The 23356-nt window shown below is 41.7% G+C and overlaps 1 protein-coding gene across 3 annotated transcripts in view; it reads right to left on the bottom strand.

Annotated features, from left to right (window-relative positions):
- Nucleotides 1–201: 201 nt before the first annotated feature.
- LOC126928869 (protein sister of odd and bowel) overlaps nt 202–23356 on the bottom strand; it is a 143289-nt gene continuing 120134 nt past the window's right edge. For 2 of the 3 annotated variants that reach the window (XM_050744711.1, XM_050744712.1), the window contains one exon: nt 202–18063. In XM_050744711.1, the coding sequence (XP_050600668.1) occupies nt 15815–17896 (2082 nt within the window). In that variant the 5' untranslated portion in view covers nt 17897–18063 and the 3' untranslated portion in view covers nt 202–15814. Of the gene's footprint in view, nt 18064–18615; nt 22033–23356 lie in introns of those variants that run through there. The other variant, XM_050744713.1, reaches the window with a different exon arrangement.

Here is a 23356-nt window from a genome sequence, read left to right as displayed (position 1 = left end):
TAGTTAAGCGTTAATCTTTAATACCCAAGTATATTAATCTCTAATTTCTGTATCTGACAATATGCCTGACTGAATTGAAAAATATTACCTGCAAATCTGATGCTTTCTAGTAACATGGAGTATGTATGGAGACGACGTGGAGTGCCCGGATGGATGGTACTTCACGATAAGGATCAGTTGGGAAGATACATACACGCAGTATTAAAAAAAGGAATTGGTCAACTACTTTATTGCCATTCTTCACGTGGTACAAAACATAGTTCGGGTGCGTACGAGCACGCTTAAGTACAAAACAAAAACGATCCTCTACAAGTAGTCTTCTCCAGCTGCATGGCGAGAGCAAACAAGTAGAAAGGTAAGAAACAGAGAAAGAGACAAGAGTAAAACGAGATGGAGCAGGGAAAGATAGAGAAAAGAAATTTAAAAAAAAAGAAGAGAGAGAGAGAGAGAGCTGTGTTAACGTTAAATGCATACATATGTGTATATGTATCTGTATACGTATAGAAACATGTGTGTGTGTGTGTGTGCGTGTGTATATATATATATATTACGACTTCGTTAACAACATAAAATGTAATTATTCACATAACACAATAATCTGTGATCTATAATATTATAACGATCTGTCTTTTGTACTGGATAGGCCAACACGTACAGTTTCCTATATACATATAGTCGAGATTCTTTATTAAAGTTCCTTTCTTTCGTTAATCTTCGTTTAATTACCATATAATTCAATGAGAAAGAAGAATCCATTTATGAGTAATAAAGCGCGAGCTTGGCCTGTCGCTTTCTTTTCATCGGGCATCGTGCAGCCCCGTTTGAGTATTATTTAGTTTATTCGTTTAATTATTTATTTATATTGAAAGTATCTCGTAACAGATATATCTCGTTACCATGGTAACCTTGGAATTGGGTTTGCCATCTCGACAACGGCCAACAATATCAAAGTTCTCCGTTGTCCTTTAAGATTAGGCTTCGTATTAACTAAGGTATAGGGTGTGAGAGAAAAAGATGATACATATATATATATATATATTTATCTATAACATATGTATATACCTATAAACACATGGGGGAGTAACGTTAAATTAAGAACGCAGTGCAGCGTAATTGGAAGGGATCGTTTTATAATACAACGGTACCTTGAGTATTATTCGACGTGAACAAATCGGCGCGACGGCTCTCTCAACGTCTGTCGTCGTTGAATCACGCGGTAACGATATAATTATGCTTACGATTAAGCGAATCACGAGTAACGATTGTCGTTGATGAATCGCAGTTGGCGGGAATCGATTCTGTGCCGAGAGGAAATTCGCTTCAGCCTCCATTGCTTATTCAAGTCGTTAACATCCTTCACAGTTTATTTCAAGGAACAATTAACAATATTTCTTCTTTCTTTCTTTCTCTCTCTCTCTCTCTCTCTTTCTCTCTCTCTCTCTTCTTATTGTAATCTCTTCAACGTGTCGAGAATTAGCCAAAGAGGAAGAAGAAGTAGAAGAAGATAGCAATGTTAAGATACGTTATTAGAGTTGCTGAAAATGTTACGTTCTCACGAACTTCTTGGATTTTTATTTGGCGTAAACGATGGTACGCATTAATAATCCTTAAGGATCTTGTCCCGTAAACGCGTAAGGTAACGCGTTCCATATTGCATTTGTACACAGTTTGGACACGTTACGAAAGAGAGTGAAATAATGCGAATAACTTCACGTATACATTACGATCTATCGTTTCGTATATAGATACTAAGATTGCACTTTTAGATTGAATAAGCGAATTGTAAATAATTTCGCTACGTGAAATTTCGTTATTCGTTTACGATTTAATTTACATCGATTAGACTTTGTTACGCGGCTCTAAGTATAACGTTATACCGACTTGTGTGTAAATATCACGTCTCAAACATCACATTTCTTTACTTTTCCATCACGTTTACAGAGTAGCTTTAGTACGATGTACTATCGTGTTTGAAATTTTTCATACATTCTTGCAACAATTTAATTCGACAAGTTGCGAAAAGTCTGAATGGCTTTCGTTTATTATCCACATAGAAACCATTGAATATTCGTATGCACCTGTGTACATTCCAATCGAAGGAAATTAATTCTGTGCAACTCTCACTCTGCAACAAAGTGTAGCAAAAATGTACGAAACAATCCAGACGATCTGAAACAAAAAGAAAAAAAAAAGGAAAAACGACCTCGCAATTCGCACACAACGTTCTCGACCGATTTAGATCCCAGCGTTGCACGAAAGACTTTCTTTCTTTCTATTCGCGGACAATAGGCTCACGGTCCGAGCAGATCTCGCATGCAGACGCATCTAAGATGCGGCAAGCCTTCTTTTTCACGGCAATAAAATTCACCTATGATAGTCGGGCCACGACATTATCCTCGTTTACCCGATTCAACCGTGGCGACCTTTGCACGTGAACGTTGCACCTTTCCGTGCAATCTTCCATCTACGGAGGCCATTGTTGCTGTATCTCTCGTTGCTCTCGTGGTTCACGGCGAAAGAGAGACGGGGGTGTGGCGCACCTTCCTCCTACCTTTGGAAGGTTAACGCGCTGTAGCGGTATATTAGTCAACCACAATGGGCCGCGGATGTCGTTGAAAAATTCCTGGGACCAACCGGGACGAATACATCGTTCCGAGATTTCACCACGTTCCTCGATACTTTTCTTTCTCGTATCAATAAATGTACAATAGAACCTTGACTATCCGAACTGCTTAATCACCGAGAAATCGGATAATCAAACTTTTCGCGATCGAACGACTGAAATTGCAGCATATATTACATGTGTCTCAATTATTTTCCTCTTGGTGTCTCTAGACTTTCCGAGCCGACAGATTAGACATTTTTGTTCAAATTCGCAAGGTTAATCGCATCCATTACGTACGTTCATATGAAGTTTCTTATTTCTTCTAACGTGTAGATTCGTTCTCCTCTCTTGAATTATAGACATTCGTCAATGGCTCATAAAATACATAAATCGTTCGTATCTAAAGGCAGGAATTCCGAGGCTTTCGTCTTTTACTCGTTACTTTCAGCTCGTTCTCTATAAGCGTCTGAACAACAAGTTAATTAAAAGGATCGATCTGATTAAAGAACCAGGCCAATTAGAACGACACAATAGCAAAGCAACGAATCACAGCCGTCTTCTTGGCTACAAGGCGAAATCGGCGGATCGATTACGGGCGTACGATTCTCTGTGTGTATAGATGAGAGGCGATTAGAAGCCGGGTGGGTCGCAATCTGACTTTAAATTGGTGAAAGCCGCGCCGCTGGTGACTTTAAACACCGGTTGTAACCCTTATAAGGCGGCTCTCATCATATCAGGCCCCAAGAAGCGTATGGTTGCCGTCAATGGTGTCCGTGCCACGGGCTTCGACTAACGCGATTTTAAAGAACAGCTATAAAGAAAGAGGAACGAGGCTTAATCACGAGCACACGCCGATTAGCCGTAGCCTGCTATCGATCTACCTCGTAAATAGAACTCGATGACGTTTTTTTCTGACCGCCTTGGACCGGCCCATTAATTGGAGCGCCGTCCATTGCACGCGTTTCTCTTCTGTTTCTGCCTTATTCCTCTTTCAAGCTGCTGCTGCTGTTACTTGAAACGTTGTGGTACGATATATTTCGATGTGTCGCGGCTGACAAAATAAAATACATCAAATTCGAGCTGCAGTCAACCTGTTAATCGAATTAGCGTTCAAACTGTTAGACTAAAACATTTCTTCTAATGTAACAATTTATAAACGCACGATGCTCATCCTGATTTAGTTCTGATACTATCGGTGAAGTTTACACGTTGTTCTACCAGCGATTATTCATAAACCGTACGGAAAGAATTTGAGCATCTCGTTTTCTAAACAGTAAACTTTAACGAGGTTAAAATATTTGGTGCGCATCGAACGATATCGATGAATTTTACATAAGACTGCTCCCTCGTAGTTTATTTTATGCTGTTTGAAATGTCATAAGTCGGCCCATTGCGGACAGTTTTCATTCCTGAATAATTAGAGTCGTTGCTCGTGTCACACTTAGAATTCGCGACAAAGGGTACGGTGTAGATACGTCGTATAAATGAAAGATAATACCGCAACTAATTTCAAGAGATTTTGAAACCTTGTTTGTAACGAACAAAGTTCATCGACTCACACGACATATGGTAATTGTAAATTATCGGATCGCCTATATAAGACGTAAAATGTACCGAGTATTTAAAAGAGGAATTTACAAAGAATATTTGTGTTTAACATATTAGATATAATTGGCAATAGCTTTTCTTATAAATACAATTGCGAATATTTGAGAATAAAGAAAGAAACTCGATGTGGAAACAACATAACGCGAAAATACGCTGTCTGGTATCATTTTTCGTTACACTGAAATCGCCAGCGTTACGAAACAAATTTTCCAAAGACACCTGTGCAATAATTCACATCGAGCCAGGTTTCTCGCACCAAAGAAAAAAAAAAAAAAAAAGAAAAGAAAAGGAAAAGGAAAAATAACGATAGAAATACCTTGCAGCCACATTAATTCCAATTAAAATTTACGCTCTCCATTAATACCACACAAGTTGCATTTTCACTTCCCTCTTCGCTATTTTGCTTAACCTTTAAACAACGAGATAATGTTCTCTCCGAATGGCCTTCGTTTAAACCTTACAAACTTGCAAATGCACGAACAGACGTCGTTATCAGATATCTAGCCAGCCAAATCGAATAACGTTCGATCGCAACTGTGTTCCTAGTGGCGATAGTCAAGAATGAGTCAATTAAGCGAGTTGCTATGATCGAGTCAGCGGCTGTACGTTTTCCGACAGGCGTGTTCCAAGTAGTTCGGCTTAATTAAATCGATAAAGAGATATCGGGACAAGATATTGTTGCCGCGATAACGTATGAAAATACGTTTGGCCGCCGTTTACGATAATTCATCGCTGTTCGCTAATTATGCGCTTAATTAGAATATTTATACGTCGGGGGCTTTCCTGGAACTCCCACTCGGCACATGGACATCGACTTCATCGTGAAATCGCGATAGTTTCTTTCGTTGTACGATTTCTCCTTGTCTCGATTTTTCTTTTCTTTTCCTTTTCAATTACCGCTCTCGTATCTTTTTTTACTTTTGAAATTTGCTAAAGCAACGTTCGCTAAGTCACGGTACGACGTTGTCGAACTGATTACACTCGCGAGAAACGAGGCTTCGCTTCTCATAAAATTCGTAGAAATTCGCAGAACTGTCATCGATTCGTCGATCGCTCGATAGCAATTCCCATTTCGGAATTCGGATGTTATCCTCTGAGGTCGTTGGTGCTACCTCGTTAATTTCCATCGGTGTCGTTAGCTTCGTAGGAAACATCCAATTTTTGGTTTCGATGGTAATGAGCGTTTAACGGCAATGGGTCGCCTTCTTCAGATTTTATTATGGTTCCATTTGGTACGACCACGCGCATGGTGTCATGGTTATTTAGACTTTGTGACTACCTGTTTGCTAATTAATTCTTGGAATTGTTGTCGGAGTGCGTACGAGGATAAAAGAGAAGATTATACGGCGAAGCATAGGTGACTCTTTTCCTATTTTTTCGCGATTTTTTTTATGAAAAGCGACGATAGAAAAGATTCGAGTTCTGGGAAAGATAAATTGGAAAACACAGCGAAGCGAAGACCGATCGCGTTAACAGCCCACCTTCGAATTACGAGTCGATAACACACTAACAACGAGAGAGTTATCTCGCCGCTAACCGAGGCAGCAATCAGCCAGCAACACGTTCTTGCCAGTTGACTAATTCATCGTGGATGACGCGAAGCGCGTCTTCCCTCCCATAGACTGGAAGAAAAGATGGAAAGAATTTCTCGTCGTTAGTGCAACGAGATATCGTTAGAACGAAAGTAACGGACCTCGACGTCACTGGTCACCTTGCAATCGTCATGGCAGTCTGCAATGGTAAATTGGCTACGCGTCATTAATAGCAGGCTCGGCGAATTACCACATCACCCTTCGATAATGTCAGCCACTCGATCAACGAGAAAACTTAGCAGGAACTCTGCTACATTAACGTTCGGCTACTGGATGTAACGTGGATGGAAGAAACGCGCGAGTTGAGAGCAGTCTGGTTTCAGTGAATATCATAAACGATGCTCTGGATGACGTTGATACATCTTTTCCTGGAATTTTCTCGTCTTTCGCGGCCATTTCCAGCATCTCGTTGACAGATGTCGATGTCGAGTGGATTTTATGATCCTTCTAATTTATCGATTAAATTTCAAATGCGGACCACTTGGACCATTGAAAATGTCAACTATACGGAAACGTACGCTTCACAGTTAATTATCGTTCACGCGTTATCTCGAAGAGGATAATCGCTGCGAGGCAAAGGCGATGGAATGGAAGAAGTTAAAGAGCGACCGATGCCTATCCTTCGATCAGCAATTACCTTGACATTATCCGACCGAATCGGTAAAGAACGGTCGGCGTGTAGAACGCTATTGATAATATTTCGCGATGAGAAACAGTAAATCGCTAGCTGGTCGAATTCCTATGGCGATCGGTCGCGATCTCCGGACCAAAGTGTCACGGCCGTATCGGTTTCCTCTCTGTCACGATTTAGTTCATAAAACTGACTAATGATACCGGTGAAACGTAGCGGCAGGCAGCTAGAAGATCAATGGAAATCTCACCTGCAACTATACTTCAAAGGCCAGGCGAGTTGCCTTCTGTTATTCCCGATAGGCAGTTTCTGACAAAGTTACGAGCACCGATCTACGATACCATCGCGTGCACCTGCGAGAAAACGATACCTGCTCGGTCGATTATGGAACAATTTCCCTTCTTTTTTTGCGGAAACTAGCGAAACGGTGCAAGCGACCGGCAGAAACGAAAAGAAACATAGCCCGGAAAGGAAATCGTTCTGAAAATTTTAATCTCCGTACGTCTCTCGGCTAGACCAACTAGTTGGTTCTGTTGGCTCGCGACGAAGAGCCGCGAAATTGCGGCTTGATAACTACAAGGTAGTAAATTATCAATAACCGATAAAACGGACCGGTTCCATTACGCGCGAGATAAAATTTGCTATGTTCGAGGATTCGAACGATAGACTTTGGGGTCGTTGCTGGTCGCCGATGTTCCACTTGCGAATGTGGATCAGATTAGGGTAATTTGCCGTCGTGAAAGGCTGTTAGTGGTTGAAACAGTGATAGGCGCGGTGATAAATCTTGGGTAGATCGAGGCAGGTGCGTGCAAAGGAAGTTGGCAGAGGATGTCAGTGTTTGAAGAAGATTTATAACTACTGAATAATAGCGTGAGCAAAGGAGAAGGAAACGGGAGAAAGAAGGGACATTCGCTATCAATCTGCAAAATTTCTATTTCACGTAGAATATCCTTTGAAAATAACACGAGATACTTCGTGGGAAAAAAGCGATACGAAATACTTTCCCCTTCCCTTACGAGATAAATATATAGGAAATGATACCTAAGCTTCGTATTTATGTAGAGGATTTTATGAATTGCGTACAGGATTTTTCACTAAAATTTATCTTCCATCACAGTGTTCTCCAAACCGAATTAAATTTGATCTCTTTGATCTCGAAAAGTTTGATCTCTATCTCTTTTTGTATAAAATAGAAAGACGACTTTTAAATACACTGAAGTCCTACAAAATGCACACATATACCTCGAAGCAGCACAAATGCGAAATAATTTCCAAATTTTTATTTCGACTAATAATAACGACCTAACTCAATCTGAATTTAGTAGAATTCCATATCTTCCGTATTGACATACTCGCCGTTATACGTAACCACAAAGTCGAAATGTTTATACGTGGAACGAAATAGTCGAGAAGAAAAATGTACTTAAACGTTTGGCACACGAAACGCACCTCTAAACCCCACGAATGCCACCAACACTGGCAATCTACAAGACACTTAGGCTGATTCCCGACGAAACTAAATCTACCTGCGTAAAATCAATCCGCAGAGAAACAATTCCAAAACCTGTGTGTAAGTTGCACACTAATCTCATGACCACAAGCGAAGCCGCTGCGAATAACATTGTCTCGCAGTATCCGTCAAATCGTCCGCTTAACCACAACCGCTACCAGTTTTCCGCGACCGCAAGAGGAATGACCACAAATAGAGCGACGTCCTTTGCAACAGAAGCAACTTTTCCGAACGATTCTTCGAGAAGATTGCCTTCCATATATGTACGGTGTGATAGCCGGAAGTCTGAACGATTCGCGAAACACGTACGAACGTGGTCCTGAACATTTCTAAACTCTGTTCGTTGATCAACTTTGCAAGGCTTTAGGCTAGGAGTTGGAGGAAAGTGCGAGGAAAAATTGAAAATACACCGTGTTTGTTGGTCTAATTTTCCAACCGCGAATGAAGATGCAAAGAGAGTGGACGTTGTTTTTACAGAAACCGAGCGTTTTGTAGAAACCGACTGTTCTAACCGCTAACTGGAAGCCACAGGAAAAATGCGACGTGAATGCGAAAAAATATGTTTGAAGATCTTTTTTTTTTCTCGATTGGTTAACAATTTAAACGACACATCGTTGGTATGAAATTACGCAAAAATAATAGCAAGATTACGACGTATATTTCAACAGAGCCGTAAATTGTCTCCTGTATGAAACCATAAATGCTTTGCGAATGATCGCGATATAGAGAGTAAGACGAGGAATAAATTTTTTGAAAATCATGTACATTTCATGTTAGTTCGTAAAAATGTCCGATCGAATCGATTGTGGAATCGTAAAAGCACGACGGGGAATTCCTCGAAAGTTGCGCTCGAATTCATAAAACTTGGTTGAAATTCTTGCACAGTGTCGTTTGCGAAACAGCGACGATCGTAAACGGCGTGGTAAATTTTCTAAAAATCACGGTTTTTCTTTATGTCCGTAAGAGTTCGTAAAAGTCATAGCCACCGTGAAACGCGGCGTGTAATGAGAAATTGTTCAAACGATAGGTAAATTTCGTGAAAACTAGATTTCGCAACCGATCTTCGCGAACGCTTGTTCAGTTTGCGTAGGATAAAATATTTTGAAAAATAATAGAAATATCGCGTTAATATTTTACTCGTGCCAGTAATCTTAGATGGAAATCTAACTTTTTCTATATCGATATTTTATTTATTTGCAAGGTGAAGATTTTTCGTAGATTTAGTATAGTTTCAGATCTTATAGCATAGAATATTTTGGAGAAAGAAATTGAAAAAAGGTTTACGGTCATACGAATGATCGTGAATAAATTTCCAGCTTTTTTAAATTTAGTATTCTATTTACCTTAGGCAATGAGAACTCGTAGATTTGTAATTCTAATATCGATTTACGAGTAGGCTATTGTTGCTGTAATTAATAGAAAGTTTCGTGAAATATTCATTCAAATTATATAGAGTAAATGTAAATCTTTTATGGTCGGTCTCGTGAAACATTATGAAAGTGGTTATTAAGCTGGTTGCGAAAAGGGAAACGAAAATTGAATAATTGTAAAACAAGAATGGCAAGGAGAAGTACTAATTTTCTAAGCGTTTATAATTACTCGCGAGTAATTAAATTTCGTAAGCGGTTCATGTATACTTTACGATAATCTTGAGACCAAAGCTACCTTAGAATGTATACGTCTCTCACAAAATATCGATTATTGCGATCGTAAATTTTTGTAGAATACGAATCGATCATACAAACAAGAGGATCCTCTAATCGTCATTGCACTGGATATTTAGAAAATTAGGTTGCTTGGTAATTTGGTAAATTATAAAAATAGATGGTTGCTGAGATCGTACGAAGCTTCGTACAACCACCTGTCCAAACGAATCATAAAATTAAAAAGTCGTGCTTTTATAAAATTCTGCGGCAACATTGTTGGATATCTCCTTCTCACGACATCGTTATTTATCGTAAACGCCAACGCAATAGTCGTTTCTCTAAATACGTTGTACGGTATCCGTTAGTCAGCTGACCTTTGCTTCTTTGAAAGTTCATTTCTACATCAGAAGCCTATTATTATCTTTTGTACGCAGGATGATACGGGGAATCGATTTAATAAATTGAATTTGAACGAAAGAAAAATTGTAGGGTTCCATTAAAAAAAAAAAAAAAAAAGTGTAATTGCACATTTTGCTACTGCGTCAGTGTACTATAAAAAGGCTGCAAACTATTATATAGCTGATAGGATGATCGAATTTGCCGGACAATGCAAAACTTTCCACTGCGATTAGTATGTCTATTAAGTTAGATTAAAAGCGATGCTAACGTTAGAAAGACTTGTAACGTTAAGACGACTAATGATATCTAAATAGCGAGTGTATGCGATAGTACGCGTAATAAATAGCAAAATATATTATTGCCATGTTTTTTAATAGGTAATTTAGATTTATAGCCTGGTGATTTCATTAAAAGGCAGTAAACCTTTTATCTTCATGCGCTGCAACAAATGTCCTGTACAAACCATTTTACTTCTATAACCTGTCATATATTTTTCCTACCTTCCCCCTAATACACAATGATAATATCAACTTCACGTTCAGGTTAACGAGTTTCTTTTCTCCGTTAATACCGAAATTCATGCCCTAAAGGATTGCGATTCCGTGTTTCGTGTGCAACGATGATATCGTTGTTCGATCAGATACGATTTCTATACGGTTTCTAGGGAGTCGATGTTTCGACGAATCGGCCCGTAAAAATTTCATCGACGTTCGCGAAAGAAAACGTTACCAAACGGTCACGAAAATGTGACGCAATTATGCTCAAACATCAAACGTTTCTAACACGTTTCAGTTGGCCAACGTTAGCAGGCGTTAGAGTTCGTAATTTATAAACTTGCCTACAGCTGATTTGTATTAATCGCTAAACCGGTCTATTTTTGCAATTTAAAGGGGTACATTCTAATATTAAACGACCAGAGAGATTTTACGCTAGCTAATTTCCAAGTAATTTGACAACGCGCCTTCAAGCTGTTAAAATAAATTTCGTAAAAGCAATTTAGAAAAGATATACATTCCCATTATTCCAACAAACAATTACAGCATCTTGTATAATTCTATTTCGCAACAGTTGCTGTCCTTTTAACGTTCCCATAGCGAAAGGGTTGAAATTGCTCCACTAAGGCATGTCCAACAATTTCCCATTTCATTTTCCCCTCGAATGATCATTGCCATTCACCACCAACCGGATCCACTTTTTTACATCGAAAAGCTCAATTAAATCTTTCTCTCTCTCTCTCTCTCTCTCTACAGTAAAAATTCCAAATGGATTCAATAGGCCGTACGGCGGAATCTATGTTCCTATCCCGTGAACTCGGTTCGCCAACTCGGCCGAAGAAGAAATTCACACCGTCTCGTCCTTGGATCGTGAACGGCACATCGTTAATTGGAAATCGAAGTTTACGAGCGAAGATAAAACGCGATACGAACGAAGACAGCCTCGTTTCTGGCGTCGCGTCGTCTCGTCACAATGGCGTAAGAACTAGAGAAAAAGATGCACGCGGGGAATATTCATAGGAAAAGCAGGATGGAGAAAAAGGAGGACGATATACACCAGGATGAGCGGTAAGTTCTTGCCTAGTTTACGTCATCCTGCTTTATTGCTTGCTTACTTTAGTTCAAAGACATTATTCGTACCCGAAGCCAATCGTACGGATATCACATTCTGGTGGTTGGCAGCTTTGCATGGAAATTTTTCACTCAGCAACTACGAGTTCTTGTAATTATGACAAGGGCGGAGATTTCAAGAGCTTGTTCTTCAGGCTTCTGTCAGTCATTATTATTAATTGAAACGGCTACGAGGAATTCTTACTTGCTGACGAATTCACCAAACTGTATCGTGCGCGTCATTCAGCCAGATGGGATTATCGAGTCACCTATGCTTCAACAGCTTTGCGCAAAACGATCGAGTTTGTTGCATATCACGAGACGCTGTTAGCCTTCAATGTAATAATAGAAGAGTAAAAAAATACCGTGTACTTTAGATGGAGCAAGAGAAAGTATCAACTTAATTGCGAGCAAAACGTTGATTCGTTTCGAAGAGTTATCGTTCGATTAAGATTAATCGGCAGAAAAGTTCTCGATTGTTCGGTGGCTTGAACCGCTAAATTTAAGAATTGTAATAACAAACGTAGCGGCTTAAGCGTTGGATCGTTTCGCTGCTCTTGCGGATATTTTGCATCTAGAAATCGGTATAAATATTCCAATGTTCAGTTTTCTTTAGATTCGAAAAGCCACAGCGCAGCATCGACAAAATCGTCGCGTCCTATGTTGATGTATGCATCGTCAGGTGATGAAGTATGCTTCACGAAGGTAGAAATAGTCAACGAGAAAATTGATACAGTGAAAGAAATTGGAAAATTGTAATAGTTTCGTATTAAAACTTTATTCAATCTCCAAAACTAGATAACAACCAATGATTGATTACCATTACAATAAATAGCCAAATAAAAATTACTCTACGAATTATTACAAAATAAAGAGGCTTTGAAATATAAATTAGACAAGAGCTTATATCTCATCGTGGTAGTGAACAGGATTTACGGCTGTGAACACGAAAGGACAATGAGCAACGCGACTTTGAACACCAAGGGAACCGCGCCGATTAAACGGTCGTTAATTGCTTGGCCGCTTAACGATTCGGCAGGGAAATGTAGTCGTGGGAAACGATCGTTGAAAGGTCAAAGGCAGTTTCCAGCTGAAAAGTTTGCTCGATAGCTGAGCCTGTTCTTCCTGTCTTTTCTTTCGGAGTTATCTTCTCTGAGCCACTGGTAACGAGGATCAAGATAAGAACCGACGGAAGAATTGCCGTACTGTTCGTCCAAAATCAATTGCTTACTCGAGACTGTTAACTGTAAGTTGGAACGAATTCGTAATTCGTTTTACTTTGTGAATTATTTTGGTTCCGCTTCCTCTCTTTAATCTTTTGCTCCTTCGCCTGCCATATCTTGACGACGGTTTTGGTCGTCGATTGCACAGTATATTGAGAATTCTTCTGTATTTGTGAGAAATTCAAGGGTGCGTGAACGCATCGACCACGAAGAGATAAAACTCGATACGAATAAACAGTCTTCGGCCAATTGATTTTGTACGGTGTCCGGTTCTTACGTTTAAACGAGAAACGTATTAACAGAGTGGACAGATTCGTTCCACGATTTAATAAACTTCTGAGTGAGAAAAAGGTATTCGTCGATTGGCCGCAAGGTCAAAGAAATAACCGCGAAAGAAAAGAAATGGAAAATGAAATTTACTATAAAAGGGGAAGGATGTTTTTCTGATGATGCGCAATGTCACAGGCAGCTTCAGGTTCGAACATCTATCGAACGAATGAAACGAGTGCGCCGCATTTTGTATTGTTGAGAATTCGCGATAGAAACGCTTTGAAACTTTACAGAGCTGAAAGGGGAATTTCCGTGGGATCCGAACGAGGCTCGTGTGAACCGATCAGGCTTTTTAAGAGTGTTTCGAAGGTTAAATTCTTCGCAAAATCGTGCGTCGAACGTTTCGCTTTCACTCTCTTACGAATAACAGACGGCGGGACACGCGATCGCCAGGTTAAACCAGGGACGAGCGTGGCCTCGCGCGTTGAGTATGTATCTAAATCACAGCTCGTGCTACTAATTACTTCTAAACTCTTATATATCTCTCTCTCGATACTCTGATACTTACCGATTTCTACGTTACATCCGCTATAGTCTACTATATGTCTCTGTGTGTATACATATATATATATATATATAAAAAAAAGAAAAACAAAAGATGACAGAAGAAAAGAGGTGAGAAAGAAAGTAGAAGAAGGAGGAGAATAAAAAGAAGAAGAAAAAGAATCTTCTCTGTAAAATATCTTCAACGTTAATATCTCGTAGCGGTATTTTAAATATCGATCATCGTGTACGATCATCGTCGACGTGGTCGTTTTCTTGTTTCTTTTTTCTCTCTCTCTCTCTCTCGTTTGAAACAGCAAACAAGTCGTTTTAGGAACAACAATTTCACCGAATCGTTTCGCGTTGAACCACCGTCGATCGACGATTCGACTATAGCTCGTTTGAAATCAATTGATCGCTCAAGATCGTTTAGTAGACTTTCCCCGCCCCCTCCTTCCTCACCACTTTATTAAAATCCTTCGACGTTCTCTCTTTCTCGCGTTTTCATACTTTTATTCGTCTCTCTTTTTCTCTTCGCTTTTATACTTTTACATTTTATTCCATTGTTTCCTCTAAGACGCGTTAAACGACCTGGATCAATCGATATCGAACGAGGAATAATTAATTATGTGAATAAAAAAATAAAGGGCGATCTATGCTCGCCTGCTTAACCTAATCATCGTGAACTTATCGACCGGAATAACACGCTTCGTAACGAGCATCACCAATGCGAGTTTCCAGGCGCGTGCATTATTCATAGATCGTATTCGTTAGAAAAATCGAACGATACATGTAGAAATTTATATCGGCGATAGGAACAGCTATGGAAGTCGCCAGAAGCTTCATTCTCCAGCGGATAAATTCACGATACGCGATTCGATCGCGATTCTAAGGACGGCATTCGATTAAGAAAACGTTGTTACGCGTGAGACAAGGGTACAGTGCCTGCAAGAGATATAGCGAGGTCGTAAAGTGAAACGTTAGATTCGGTTAGACGGTGGTACCGACACGTGTTTCTCAAAGGCAATTTCTATCATCGTTGTTAAATTTAACGACGTGTTATAAAACCTGAGCTTGCAGAATATAAATTCACCGATTACAAGAACCTCCTTTGTTTTAAATTATCCTAGTCTTCTTCGATCATCGTTATTAGATCCAACGATGTGACAAAATACTAGCTCGCAGAATATAAATTCGGAATAAGTTAATGCTTAACAAACATAACGTGAAAATAAACAAATGCTCGCATGCGTTAATTAGGAAAATCCGTATAACACGAGTTAGGTTTAGTTTCGATACACAATCTCGGCTATGAGTTTTCATTTCAAGTTATATAGATCAATATAGATGTAACCTTGTCTTTCAGGAAACGAATCTTTGAAAATAGCAAGCAAAGGAAAAACTGCTACTGACAACGACTTGACATCAGTCGGTTCTAAATGAAGCTCTAGATCCTCTCTCAAAGTGTCCTCGAACAATCTCTCAAAACGTCTCAAATTACTCGATTCTCAAAGTCCATAAACTTCTATTTCTTTGCAAATTTACGATATCGCTATATCTCTTGCAACGACCACACGCGATATCGGAAACGCCTAGAAAGGAAAGCTTTCGAAGGAGCGTTCCGCGGCGTGGCTCGCTGAAGCCCATGCGTTTTACGAGGATCAGCTACCAGCGGCTACCAGTTCGCCCTTTCTGGCGTAACTCATGAGCACCGCCGCGTGCAACTCGAATAAATATCCCCGATCGTTCTCCCAATCAGCAGGAAATTCTCTCTAAGACGAGATCGCGAGTCGCCTGTCTAAAAATTAGTCCATGGACGTTGGCCGATCTCGCGATCCTTGGTCATGGTTCGCTCTGTGCCGGGGGTTCCGCGACCTGTCTGGTCGTAAATCATTCCCGCGCGGTCTCTCCAAGTGAACGAAGATCGTAATCGAAGAGTATGAAGAAACAGAGAGACAGAGAAACGAGGGTAGGGAAGAGCAAGAATTAAAGAGACAGAAAGAGAGATACGTAGAAGTGAATAGTAATAGAGGAAGACTCGCACGGTGTATCCTTCGTTGACCATCACCGTCGTGCAAAATCCGCACCGTGCCACCGGGAATAGAGAATGGAGTAGCAACGATCGAACGCGTCCAACTGGACACTGGGAACCGGGTGTGGGCCGTCTGGTCCTCCCAATGCAACTAACTGGGTGGATTACAGGCGGTCCCCGCTGGATCGACGGACACTGAGTGCGGTTGACTCCTATTTGTCACGCTGCTCGTCGTCGAGCTACTCGTTTCGCCGGATGGACTGGGATTCCCACTGTTTCCGCTGTTGCTGGTGCTACTGCCGGTCGCTTGCTGCTGGACACTGGGCTTCTGCGTCACGTGGGTCTGATAGTGCTTTGCCAAGTGCGCCTTCTGTCGGAAACTCTTGCCACATAAGGAACAGGCGAAAGGCTTCTCGCCGGTATGAGTTCTGATGTGAACGTTGACGCTGTATTTGTCCTTGAAGCCTTTGCTACAGATACTGCAATAGTGCAGCGAACGTTCCTTGCGTTGGACGCTGCCTGGTGAACCGCCGGAAGCGCCTTGCTGCGTTCCACTGGTGTTTCCACCGGTCTCTGAACCACTGCTGCCGTTGCTGGCTGCGTTCGAGTTGCTGCTGTTTCTGTTGGTACGTCGACAGTACTTTTTAGGAGCTTTAGTTGTAACCACTCTGGACGGAGCTATTTGAAGCTGGTTGGTGGACTGCTGTTGCTCCACTTCGGTTCGAGGAGTAGCTTGTTGCTGTAGAACATCCTGCTGAGCTGCTGTTACTACTGTAACCGTGCTAACTTGGCCCAGATCTGCGGGAAGAGTTATCGTTCCCAGACTCCCACTGGTTGGATCTAGCGTGTACATAACCGTTGTCGTCGCAGACACGTTGCAAACGGGCTCCAAACTGCAGTACGACTCTACCACTTCGTTGGCTATGCTCTTCAGCTTCTCGTAATCACCGGGACGATAGGTCGTTTGGTCCAACTGGGACAGCAACAGATCTTCATCGGTACAAGTATGCATAGATTCATCCTGCTGTTGTTGCTGCGGTTGCTGTTGTTGAGGCTGTTGTTGCTGTTGCTGCGGTTGTTGGTCGGACACTATCTGCAACCCAGCGTTGCTCGTCACAGGCATGGATATAGTGGATCCTTGAGTAGACGGCGAGGAAGACGAAACTACTTGAGTCGGACCAGTGTACAATTTTCCTTGAAGAGCGCTTCTTAGAAGACTCTCCGCCGAGTCACCTGCTCCAACCGCGACAGCAGCCGCAGCTGCGGCCGCAGCTTCTTGCAGATTCTGGTCAGAAAGCTTCCAATCGTTATTATTATCGCCTCCTGTGCAATTGCCACCACTGGATGATCCTCGGCCGCATAATTCCTTACTTTCGACAAATCCGCTGTCGTCTGTAGCATATTGGGAGGATGCAACGGAGAAACGATCTGGATGAAACCTGTCGTTGACTGTCCGCGACACTTCGGTCACGCTACTGGTCTGATCGTGTTCCTGCTCGGTAGACGCAGGTTCCATGCTCAGTATAGCGTCCAGGTCTAGATTGGGTCGCAGAGACCAAGAATCACTGGACGTGGGCGCTGGACTCTTGCAACAGTCTAATGCATCCATAGAGTTGGCTTCGTTGTTCAACACGGTCAACGTGTAAATCGCGCCGTCCGTATTTTGTCTGTCGTTGGCTGAGCATCCTCGACCTACTCCTTGATGATGCTCGTTAGAACCTTGATGAACGCTCACGTTATCATTCCCGTGGCTCTGAGCATTAGCGTGGGCCGACCAACAGTACTTGTTCAGGTCTTCCAAGAGTATATTACAGGTCTGTTCTTTGCTCTCGTCCGTGCCCCAATAATCGCAATCCGACTGATCCATCGGTGTTTGCTCGTTGCTCTGTTGAACGTTGCAGGCGCTATGGTGCGTCCTCACGTGGTGATGGTGATGATGGTGGCTGAGGGAGCCAGTAATCGTCGAGACTGGGGGTAGTGCTGTCAGAGTGTTGTTGTTGGTTTCTTTGATGAACGGCGAGCTGTGCAATTCGCGATTAGTTTCGTGTTCCTCGTGACCTTGCTGGAGGTAGCCGATGCTTCTGCAGGTGGTACGATGCAGGAAGCTTTCTTCGTCGGACACACCGTCCGTGGAGGCACAGTGCGGTGGCGGAGAGACGACGAAGTCGAAGAAATCGGTCTTTGGCAGATCTTCCCCACCCCCTCCTGGGGCGAATGCCTCCGTTAGATCCATGGAGTAGGTTTGGTACTTCGTCCTCGTGGTGGTTTATATTTTTGGATCGGATTCCAGGTGGCCTTACTAGGCTGGCAGTCGCAGGTTTCAGGTGATAGAAGGTGGATTTCAGTGATGGTAGTTGGCGTGTCTCCTTGCCCACCGCATCCTTGAGTTCGGGGAATCACCTGAAAAATAGAATTGAAATTTTGGTCAGTTGGTGGAATCCATTTGCCCTCTGTTGGAACACTTTGTCCAATATTTCTAGTATCTTCGGTAATTATTTTTTTATACAATAGAGCTTCGTTTATACGAATACCATTCATTCGAACGAAGTTTTAACGTCCAATCGAACGGAATTGTAAATATTACCAATCTATTTTTCACCTAAAGATAGCACCAAAATTTTCGAATGAAAGTATGAAACGTAGGGAGAGATTTTTATGTAACAAGCTATTAAAATATAATTTATCAACCGATCTAACCGAATAACCGTATTGATACAAATTAGACGAATAGTAGTGGAATTTTTCATAAAGAAAATTCATCGGGCTGTCGATTTGGTGCACCCAGAGATCGAATCCTATAAAATCGCGGGACAATGGCGCATACCGCGACGCCGTGTCCCAGATTTTCCGCGTTTTCTTAGGCGACGGGCCAGTGAAATAGGATCGGCACCAACGCGGGCATTAGGCCGAAGAGCTAGTGTTCTTTCGCATGTTCTAGGCGTGGGAACGCACCGTGGCCGTGTATAAATTCACCGTAGCGAAGCTAGCCGGCACAACGATCAACCGTACACTCTTGGAGACAGTGGGATAGAAACAGAGAGCACGATCGACGCAGATCGACTCCCTTGAATCTCTGAACGAAGGAGAAACCGTGCCTTAGACAGAGACGGAATAAGGATGGAGAAACTAGAAGATAGACAGGCATACACTGTGAAACAGAGAAGGGAGAACGTAAAGACCGGGGACGTTGCGCATGAATATTGTGTGTATAGCGAGATTCTAATAACCGGGTCTATCACCGTTCTATTTTCCTCCAATCGCGTGATACTTTATTCTCCTCTTCCTAAAGGAGTATGAGATCGATCGTTATTATCGGACCACGGATTTTTATGCATCAAACGAGCATTGGCTTGGCAACTAAGTGGTTGCGGATTTTGTCAATACCATCTAATGATAAAATCCGCAATCACTTAGTTGCCAACCCAGTAGCTGGTGCAGCAACTTCAACGCATACTCGTTTTATCTATTGGAAATTCCAAATTCGATATTTTCCACGAAAATGATATCGGTGAATATCTTACGTTACAAACCATCGATTACACGCGATATTTCTTTCATTGTTCGTAACCGCAGTCGAACGGAGTATTCATAGGACTAGATATTCATGACCCAATCGCTAGGATCAGCCTGTATAGGCGCTGCGCCGGTGGTACGAGGCATGAGCGGCATAGGCTTGCGCAACTTCTTTTCCGCGAGCTATCCTACAGCAACGCACCGTACCAAATTAATGCGGCAACAGTGCAGACGCGAGTCGCGCGGCTAAATGCCAGCCACGGCGTATAACAATTGATCGAGGGCCGCTCGCCACCCGGATGTCCGAGGACGGAACGGTCGATCCGCGTTGCGAAACCGAGGCCTGCAATCGCGATACATCATCCGCGTTCACGGAGAAGCGATCGCGCCGCAGCTTTGTAGATCCTAGTGCATCTTGGCGATCTTTATCGACTCTAGAGCCCGTTAATAAAGAGCAATTTTTAGGCAAATCGGAGATCAACCGATATATCGTCACGAAGATTTTCAGTATTCGCGCTTTACCTTCCGAAGGTTTTGCAAATTCTTAAACGTCTAGGATTTCTATCGCTGCTGCCGTTTACGATAAAAATTCGAATATTCCTTGAAAATAACGAAGCATTCTTCGAGTTTCGTTCCCAACGAAAGAAAAATATAATTTACACGAGAGATGGAGATACAAATTTCTACAATCAGAATCGCTTATCTGTACGTCTCCTCGTCCAAAACGTAATTAATTATACATCTGTTGGAAATTTGATCTGCCTTGAAGGAGACAATTTATATATAAAAAACGCATAACAAAAAAAAGAAACAAAGAAAAAGAATGGAAGAAAGGAGAAAAGATGATGGAACAAATCGAATGAAATTGTTCGCTTCATCGATTCGCTTTTATCCTGTCGTCACTGCTGCTATCGCCACGACGAATTTTATCCCGTTACCGCAGATGGCGAAAGTGGATCTTTATCTATGATCACGTACGTGAGTACATGCTTACGCCGCGGCAGAACATTGGGGGTTGGTAACGATCGATCGATTCCGAAGTAGATCGATAGCCGGATATCGCTAAGAGCATTACACTTTCTCCGTCGGTCCAAGGGTCTCCGTTATTTTCGGTACGACGCACGGTCCTACAGAAAATGAACTTGCCGAATCGCTGCTATCATTAATCCTCGCGAGTATCTAACGAACGATCTGCCTTGTCGAAATTGCCAACGCTCTTTTTCGGAACGTGATGTCATTTTTGCTCCACGCGAGTATATCATGCACGAAACACGATGTATCATTTTGATTAATGCTCTACAACGTTCTGCTTTGCGTAACGATAACTTAGGCGAGAGATAAATAATCTCAGGCAAAGTTTTCGGGAAGGAAAACGCGGACTTGTTCCATTTTCGATGTACGTAGAAAGGGACGAATCGAGGAGTTGAAACACCATCGAGTTGGCAATTAAGCGATTGCGGATTTTGTCATTACCATCTAATGAGAACATTTTTTTTTTATGTTATTTTGTCGAATTACGTACGATCCAGAGATAAACACCGCGATATTTCACAAATTTGTTATTACCATCTAACGACAAAATCCGCTATCGCTTATTTGCCAACCCAATAAATTCGATATCACGTTGGCCGATAAAAGCGTTTGAACGTTTGTCGTAGAAAAGTTCACGACATACAGGGCGATTTACGCAACTGTAACAAACATGACCATGCGCGTTACGAAGTTATTATGTCATACTTCCAACGAAGTATTTTACGATTATTCGTTGCCTGATGTACGTACGAGTCTGGTAATCGATAGAAAATTCTAATCAGACGTATGTTACAAGGTTCTTCAACGCATTTCTCGACTTCCTATATACGGGACTTTATTATTAGCGATTTTGCGAGATTGCATCGCGGATAAAAAGCGCGTCTAGCGAAATACCAGCGAATAAGCACATCCTTGTCCATCACTCAGCTGTATTTTTGTCTATAGAAAATGATTATTCTTGGAAATGTATTTTCATCCCCTTCGAGCTATTCGAAATATTCCTCGTCGCGATGTTTACAAAATATCGAGCTTCTTATTAGGTTGTCCGAAAACTTTCTTTCGCAAACGTGTTATTTACAACCGTGCACAATATCGCGGTGTTTACCTCAACGGAACAAAATGGATCGTACGTAATTCGACAAAATAATATAAAAGAAAAAACGTTGTCTATTATTTCCTCATAAAACGAAAGAAACTTTTCGGACAACCCAATACATAAATCTTAATAATTACATCTCTGGTTTCCAATAAAACCTGGTTGACTTATCAGCTATTTTTAACAAACTTGTCTCACTGGACCTGACATTTTCCTCTTTTTCGAATTGAATATTTTCTTCGTATTTTATCAAAGTTCTTCCATTTAATCGTAAGATGAAAATAGAATCAAAAGGTCGATGAAAGTGTACTTGTCGTGTGAAACATCGGGGCTGTAACAAACGCGATTCGACAATTTGGATTGTGACACAGATTCGTGCTTCCTTTCGTTGCAAATACCTCGTAGGCTATCGTAATCGAAATCGTATTTACAATTACACATCGAATGTATCGCAAGTTCAGCACAATGCGTACTATGGTCGTATTGCCGGTGATCTATCACAGGCAACAGTATATAATCGTCAAGTGTCTCCGCTTCATTAATTCGAGCCAGAGGAATGTCAGCGTAATGATCATCATATTGCACGATCAAACTCTCACTGTCTTTCATGCGCTTATTATCACCGTGCATTTATTACTCAACGTGTTTTGTATTTCATCTAGTACGCGGTGGCATCAATCTTGCTTTACTACAACGTAATTAAAATTCCACCGCTACACGGATGAAGCAACCACGGTGATTGAAAACGCGGTAATAACCAAAAACGAAAAAGGAAGAACGAAAAAGAGGAAGGAAAAAAAAAGAAGAAGAAGAAGAAAAGAAGATACAACCACGTTAACCCGTTACGCTGATTTTATTGTATTCGTGCATGGAATCGGAGAAAAAGGAATCGCACGCCGTTAGATTAGTGTACCGATAATTTGTATACATCGGACGATGGCATTTAGTAAAGATATTTATGGCGCGATACATTCCTCATGAGATACGGAATAGTTTCGTGGAATGAATCAAGATTACGACAGGAAGTACCTGTAATGGTCGTAAGTGTGAACAGATCGGAGCGATTAGGCGTACGGTAGCGGACAAAAGAAAGTTTTAAGTTGCAGCGGCTAATTTACCTGTCTATATGCGCATATTGGTAACTTGTGCATCAGATAAATTTATCATCGTGTTGTGATACGAAAGACAAAAGTCCGACGATCGAATAAGATGCAAAAGTAAAGGGAATCTTTAAATAAAAGTGATACATATATATATTTATAGAGATGGAAATATTCGTAGAGAAAAAGGAAAGGTTCGGTAAACCGATCGGATCACCAGCTATTTCTACATTGTTAACTATCGTCTAATTACTTATTCCATTTCAACGATTTGCTCGCAAAACTCGAAAGGAGAAAAAGCAAAGTACGGCAAACCGAGAAACAGGAAGTGGCGTTTGCGATCGATCGGCAAGAAAAGCGAAAACAGGTGTCGCTGCGTGTACAAAAAGGCCGCGAATTCGCGGAACCGGCGATGCTTATGGCTTCTCGTTATTCGATTTCGTCGTCCGTTTCTCCGTCCGAGATTTTTTGCATCGTGAAATCGTTGCGAGACCACGCCGAGAGATTCACGATTCGATCATGCCCGACTCGCCCTGGGGCCGATCGTACCGAACGATCGTTGCTGAAACTTTAGGGTCGTTCCACCTCCGCTTTCCTATCGTCGCCCACGGAACTAGATCGCATTGCGCAAAACGACGCCTGGAAAAACCAGTCTTCCACGTTGTGTTCATTGCGAGCGTCCCGTGACTTTGCGTTTATCTGCATTCCTCCGTACTTTATATCTTTTCGTACGGACGTTTGAATAAATTTCGCGTCTTCGACGAGCACTTGTAGGTAGGCGCGTGCATACTTCTGGAAAGCGCAGAACTGCGTATACAAAGGACGCGGTAAATTACAGAAATATAGCGAACAGAAAGGTTGCTGGATGCTGCAATTAGAAAATGTCTAAACTCAATTTATCAAAGTAGGCTCGGTGATCGACGTTTACACGCTCGTAGTATGACAAGAACGG

Source organism: Bombus affinis, chromosome 2 (genome assembly GCF_024516045.1).
Source record: "Bombus affinis isolate iyBomAffi1 chromosome 2, iyBomAffi1.2, whole genome shotgun sequence".
Taxonomy (NCBI): domain Eukaryota; kingdom Metazoa; phylum Arthropoda; class Insecta; order Hymenoptera; family Apidae; genus Bombus; species Bombus affinis.
This window is presented reverse-complemented; position numbering and strand designations above follow the sequence as displayed.